Source organism: Aplysia californica, unplaced genomic scaffold (assembly GCF_000002075.1).
Source record: "Aplysia californica isolate F4 #8 unplaced genomic scaffold, AplCal3.0 scaffold00708, whole genome shotgun sequence".
NCBI classification, from domain to species: domain Eukaryota; kingdom Metazoa; phylum Mollusca; class Gastropoda; order Aplysiida; family Aplysiidae; genus Aplysia; species Aplysia californica.
The window spans coordinates 37,527-44,936 of record NW_004797978.1 but is presented as its reverse complement, the minus strand read 5'-3'; the positions used below and the strand labels follow the sequence as shown (position 1 = coordinate 44,936).

Below are 7,410 nucleotides of genomic sequence, written 5' to 3'. Positions count from 1 at the left end.
TATGCTAACAATTAATACGCGTGTACTCGTAACCTGTAACTCTCCGACAATCGTAACAACTAGCACTCTCACTGCGAAGATGTAAATTTTGTATTCCTTATAAAACTATCTTCACTGTTTGCCATGCTCTTTATTCTAACAATCATGTACATTGTCCGTTATACACGAACTGTAGATCAGTACTAGAACCCCTTGAAAAGTGAACCCTTTTAGAGTAAAGAACGTTTTACACATGTACGTTTTAGATAAATAACTTTTAGATGGTAACAATTCTTAGGCCAGCGCTAGCCGCCCGATATGGGGTGGCTAGCGTTTTGCTACTCCAACGAATTCGGTCCGATTAGCCTGACGCTACTGGCCCGTGGTGATTTCTGCGACCTCGGATGGCAAGCATTTTCTTCCCACACAAAGCCGGTCACCTTGATTTGGTACTAGGTAGCCGTAAAACACTTACGACAAAAAAACACAACAACAACCAACAAAAGCAACTTTTGACATCATCGTAATCAAACTCAAACCGGTGTCCCCAGATATCTGCCAGACTCATGCGACTCACGGGCGACGCCGGCCACGCCATCGTGAAAGCAGCAGACGAGAACAAGGCCAACCTCATCATCACCGGGTCACGTGGTTTAGGCGCCGTCAGGCGCACGCTGGTTGGCTCAGTCTCCAACTACGTCCTTCACCACGCCCACTGCCCGGTTCTTGTGTGCCAGAGGAAGCTCCATGGTCACAAGTCCTCCTGAAACAATTTAGAGAACCTCCACCCCCCCCACCCCAGAAAAAAACAACAACCCCCACCTCCCTTAAAAAACGAAACATAACAACAACAAACACCCCACCCCAATAAAAACCCACAAAAAACTCCAGCTTCTTCTTGTAATAAAGACGTGACATTTCACTGACTATTGCAAATAAACAGAGAAAACGTTGTTTTGTTTCCTCACTTCAGATTTGATTTCGCTGAGTAGAAGATTGCCAAGTGAATGTCATGGTGGCCTTGAAATAATATTTCGTTAATAAGAAAATGGATTTGTAAATTTTGATTCCATAGATATGCCTAAAACCAGTTTAATTTTTTATCTCTTTTAGTCTTATTTATATACATTTACTTATTTACTTTTTTACCTATTTACTCATTAATGAATGAATGAATGAATGAATGAATGAATGAATGAATGAATGAATTTGTTTGCTCATTTACTTTTTCATTTATTCTTTTATTTTTTCTTTACTCTCCCTCCATACGTTTCATTAGTCGTTTCTATTTACCAGCACTCCCAAAACTTTTGATGATTTAAATGACATTTATGTTGTGAATAAAGAAAATATTGGTGATTACTATGTAAAGGTGGAACTGAGGCAGGTGTAAAAGCAAGAACCGCCAAGGCAAGGTCAGCATTCAAGCAATTATCAAAAGTCAGGAAAGCAAGCAACATCTCACTGCGCACCAAGATTCGACTCTTTAAATCCAATGTCAAGTCTGTGCTCCTCTACTGCTGCTTAACTTGGAAGACAACAAAGACAGTGCTGAATAAAGTCCAGACTTTCATCAACAGATGTTTGAGGAGTATCTTTAGAATTAAGTGGCAGGATAGAATAAGAAATGAAGAGTGGTGGGAAAGGACAGGACAAAAGGATATAGAAGTAGAAATAGGACTTAGAAAGTGGCATTGGATGGGACACACCCTCAGAAAGCCCAGCGGAAACATCACAAGACAGTCACTGCAATGGAACCCACAGAGAGCACGAGGCAGGGGTAGGCCTCGGGAAGCATGGAGGAGATGTGTGTAAAGGGACATGAGAGAGATGAAGCTCACTTGGAACGAGCTAGGAAGGATGGCCCAGGACAGAGATAAATGGAATGAGCTTGAATGTGGCCTATACCCTGCCAGGGGTGAAAGGCACTGATAATGATGAAATAAGAAGTGTTTATAACGTTAGTCAAATGCTTATCAGCTTTTTAAGGAACACCACCACGGCAGTAGCCAACAGCTAGAAAAAGTTGATTTTGGTGTCAAAAACCGATTTTTCGATTTTGGACTAATTTAGTAGAGCCACACCTGCTCATGGCCCTGCTTCGGTGACTACCCCACCAGTCGCTGAAAACACGTAGTTTCCTCACCGACGTCTTCCAAAACTGCTTCACGAACAAAGTTGGACTATAATAATTTTACAGTAGTACCCACACGGGATCACAATGAGAACTTCAAAACAACTGTGGTTCATCTTGAGATGCTTGCCGGGCTACTTCGCAATGTGGTTTGTGGTAGATGCCAGGCACCTGTTTCCTTTGGATTATACCTTTTACTTTGGATTAGAGTAGTAAGTTTACATGTATATATATATCTGTCATGAAGTGTGACATGTGAAGTGAGGATGGTTGGATGCAGCATGTTTGTACGGAAATTGATTTTTTGAAAAAAATTATTATAGCCTGTGTTTTTACACTCCCATCAACACAACTTAGATAATTTAGGAGGTAGGTTTCCAACCCTGCCTGACAGGGCCAACACCGGCTGAGAGGGATACAACATCAAAGCAGAAAGACTGAGATGCTTGAAAGATAAAAATTTCTCCGCACTCCGGAATCAACTCGGGTCTCCTGAGTTTGACAACGAAGCGTCCAACCACTACACAACAGACATTGGTGTGTAAACGATTTTTATTACTATTCTTTTTCTTTGGATTACAGTACAAATTTTACATGTATATATTTATCTTGGTCTGTCATGAAGTGTGACGTGTGAAGTAAGGGTGGTTGGATGCAGCATTTAGGGAGAATGTTTTATAAAAATATGTTTGTTTTATTGTAACCTATATTTTTATGCCGCTTTTAACACAACTTATATCATTTAGGAAGCTGGCTTCCAAACCTGCCTGTAAGGGCCAACTCAAGCTGAGAGGGATACAACATCCCAGCAGAAAGACAGATGTTTGATAAAAATTACTCCCCATTCCAACATCGAACTCTGGTCACCTGAGTGCGACGGCGACTATCCTAACCGATTCACTATAGATGATGGTGTAAACAATTTTCATTTCATTCTTTTATCTTTTGATCACAGTACTAACTGTGTAAACCCCCCGGGGCAGTGCCACTGACTGTAGTGTCTTTAGACCATTCCCAAAGGGGGGACATTTCTCGTTCAAGCATAGTAGAATTGTAAATGGGCTGACTCATGTCACGCTCATAACTGTGCCTGATCTACAACAGGGAACTACTGCTTTTTCTTTCCTGATCCTTACTATTGTCATTTTCCTCTACTTCTTTTGTATGCTTGTCCCTCTCTTGTGACCTGCTATTTTGGGGTGCCTTGATAGTCGAAGCAGACCTTGACACCCACCCCTTGGTGCCCATATGACCTTATGCAGTTGCGAGCGCCGTAAAACCCTCGACTATTAAAAAAAAATAACTGTATACTATTCCAGGGCTTTCTTTGTCTGTCTTGAAATGTGAAGTGAGGATTGTGGGATGCAGCATGTTTGCAGGGGAAATTATTCTTTTTTTAAATAGATGTCCCCATCGACTCAATTTAGATCATTTAGGAGGCAAGCTCCTGGCCCTGGTTGTCAGGGCTAACCTGGGCTGTGAAGGATACAGTATCCCAGCAGAAAGATAGAAATGCTTGATATAAACGTCTCCCCATTCGGGAATCGAACTCTGGTTGCCTCAGTGCAACGACATGTGTGCAAGTGTTGACGATTTTCATTTCAATTCTTCTTTTGATTGCAGCTATAATATAATTCCAGGGCATTGGGTACATCCTATATAATATTCCAAAGCGTTTTAATATATAATTTCAGGGCAATGTGTACATCCTACATAATATTCAAGTGCATTTCGGTTTAAAAACCAAAATTCTACCCATTTTAGTGTTTATCACCTTGGTTTTTTTTTTCAAGTGTTTTGATGGTGGTGTCGAGGGTTTTAGTTGGATATGTTTTCCAAAATGAAATTGTTTTACATTTTTATATAGTGTGCATATATCAAATAAATGAAAAATATACTCATATGCCATGTTTTATAACATTGTGTTGAAATAGAACAGTAGCAATTCTTTTTTTTCCTTCAGTTTTCTCAAAACTATGATTTTCTTAGGAGGATGGGTCACCTATGCGGAGGTATTTCTGAAAGTACATGTCATAGCTCAATCTCACTTTGCAAGACTGTTTCTGGATAATATGTTTGCAACGTACTAAAAGATTATTGTGATATTGTAATACGTTTTCTGTCAGTGTAAAAAAAGATTGACAGTATCACTCTGATTTGTGATCATTTTTTTTTGTTCCAGTGTCTAATATGACACTAAAAAGGCAGTTACAAGACAAGTATGAGACTAAAGAAAGTAAATCTTTAGTACGTTGCAAGATATATACAGAAACACTGTGTGAAAATATCTAATATGAAGGCTGTATCTATTCAATCTTTTTCACAATCCCCGCTTAGAAATAGGGTGAATTTTGGTCTGTCGAACCCATTGCATCTCAAGAATTCAGAAAATTGAAAGTGAAATCACGTAGGGATGTTATGTTTCTGTTTCTTGACCCATCTTATTGGGAATCCCAGTGTACTTAATTTAGAGCCCAGAACAAAATTTTCACTTCAGCTATATCCAGTGCCCCTTAATCGCCAGTACCCATTTTTTCCGTATTCAAGGGGATACAATTTTCATACCACCCGCCTACTATGACGTCGCGTCGCCTTCACCCAATATTGTAAGAGTAGATTTACGCTCGTATGTTGTAAAGTTTGGGGAAATGAATCGACTGGTCCTAGCCTCATTCCTCTTCTTGAAATAGTGATGACTATAGACGAATGAACCATTTTTTGTAGTAACATTACGTCATGCCTGAAATATAACAGATCTTTGTTTCTCCCCAAAACCTACTATTTTGACATACAACTACGTTAAATGACGGCAATGATGTTGACATGTCCAAGCGGGACATTAGTTAAAAAACACCTGTCACTACTCAGGTGATCACTACTGTCCACCAAACTTATCAAATCGCCCACTCGTGGGGCGGGGGACGGGTCTCAAACAGGTTGGCAAGAGCTGTATGTAGGCCTATGTATATGTATCTATCTATCTATGACTGTGTTAGTCGAAGTTTATGCTTTTGCTCATATTGTCAACTGGCTGGGCCCCCTTTCGATGAAAGGAATGTTCGGTGCATTAACATCAACTGAAAGTCATTGGCCTATTATATTTACTCTCTGCTAGAATGGAGCAATAAATCTTGAGAGATGCAAACAATTAAAAGGTCTAGATATAGAGATGTATAGATTGATTCTCTATTCCGCTTTCGTGGTTGTACACTCCAGAATTCCAAAGGTATGGTTGGAATCTTTTCGGTCGGCTAGTGAACGGAAACCACACTTGTTTACAATGGCGTTTTAGAAGACGGACTTTCACAAGAATAGATCTAAACGAAACTAAATGAAAAACTGAAAATTAAACTACAGTGACTCCAGGCTCCTCAATACATGTAAAACTGTGCTCCCTTTAAATGAGTCTGAACCACATTAATTTGGTCAAATTCGAAAGTTAAGTGGTTCGAAAGTTTTAGGCGATAAAAGTGACGACTTTTTCATAAATATAATACAGGTAGATGCCACTTTTACATTAGTTAAGAAATGGCAGACATAACCAATTTAAAGATAGAAAAGTAGATGTAGCAAGACCTCACAGCAAGACATTTCAGTCTCATAGATAACACCAGGCTTTTACAAAAAAGTGAACAGTTTATGAAGTTAGCTCGAACATTCACCTGCTTAAAAACTATTTTAAAAATAGAGATTACAGATAGAATTGTCACTTTTGTTTTCTATTTTAAAAAAATACATTGATCTACCTGTTGGACTGACTGCTGCACATCCACACGTCCTCGAAAAGAACATTTCTCAGGTTGAAGGTGCCGCGGTCAGATGTAACGTTTATGCTGACATTGACACCGGCATCTCATGGATCAAGAGTTATCTCCCATACACCAACACCGGTTTTTGAGCCTGCTGTGACGACCGTTGTGTAGTCGTTACTGTACTGCTAAATGGATTATTCACCTGCAAGACAGGAAAAGCAGAAATTGAAACAGTTTCTTTCATAAGCAAACTCATATACAGATTAGGTAAACTAATGGCCCTGAAAAGTAACTCATGTCTTCCTGACATTTTTTTTCTTAGAGCTAAAAAAATATAGGATTGACGAACTTTGTGGCACAGTTAAAATGGAATGAAAATATAAAATGAAAGGGAAAAAAATACATACACGTTGCTCATTTTTATAAAGATAGCAAACTTCTCTCCTTCTGCTATAAATGTCTAAGTATAAAGAAATTAACAAACAAACTAAAACAACCCCCCCCCCAAAACAAAAAAATTGCTCACAATTGTTCAAGAGCAAGAGCGAGAGCAAGAGCAAGAGCTTGTGCGATGATATGTTTTCCGATATGTGGAGGAACACCGTAGATGAATGTTACCCTGTTCTTGGGCTCTCTGCAACACTATCTTGTCCTGGAAGTGTTTTGCGAGGGCGAGCGTTTCAGCGCTTCTTTGGGCAAGCTCATTTCCTGAGACAACAGACACTGTGGACACCAAGAATGAAGGATGGCGTCTGCAAAAGCAAGACACATTTCCTACTGCACCTGCGGTAAAGGTCTACTACATGTATTTGCTAACTCCTCTTTTAGATCGTGATTTCAAGTTTACTACTTTTTACCAATAAATTATGAGGGTCATAATGTTTTTCTGAGAATTAAAGGACAAGAAAAAGCAAATACATGTAGTCTTCCTATTTTTTGGATCAGACCAAAGAGGTTTAGCGGGGACAAACTCTTTAGTCTGTTTCCAGCTGGAGAACCAATTTATTTGGCAATCGGTGAAGTATATCACGTGATACATGTTTTGTGATCCAAGGACAGTTGATACGTCTCGTAGTTCGTCTCTATGTAATAATAATAGTAATAATAATAAATAACATTTATATAGCGCTCAACTCCAATTAAAGTAGGCTACATGGCCTCTGGGATTAGGAGATAAAGTGAAGTGTATCGTGGAAAAATACACTGTCCTAACTCTACTATATATTTATTTCTCATCAATCGTTTTGTTTGGTCCTTCACCCATAATTTTCTCTCTCTCTCTCTCTCTCTCTCTCTCTCTCTCTCTCCCTCTCTCTTAATGTCTCTTACTCTCTACTGCCCGCTTCAGTTTCAGATAATCCCATCTGTCAATGCTTATCAACTTTTCTGTAGTTGACGTCATGAACTGGGGCATATTATATACGACCATGCATGCACGCTCGAACGTACACACTGACAAACACACCCACACTCACTAAAACACACACACACACACACACACACACACACACACACACACACACACACACGCAAACACGCTCACGC

General features: G+C 39.5%; 1 protein-coding gene across 1 annotated transcript in view; it reads left to right on the top strand.

Annotated features, from left to right (window-relative positions):
* Window positions 1-760, top strand: part of LOC101850845 (universal stress protein YxiE) — a gene marked incomplete in the record, with an annotated part of 49,902 nt that extends 49,142 nt beyond the window's left edge. Inside the window, 1 exon segment of the mRNA XM_005108668.3 lies at window positions 531-760. Within this exon segment, the coding sequence (XP_005108725.2) occupies window positions 531-746 (216 nt within the window).
* Window positions 761-7,410: the final 6,650 nt, after the last annotated feature.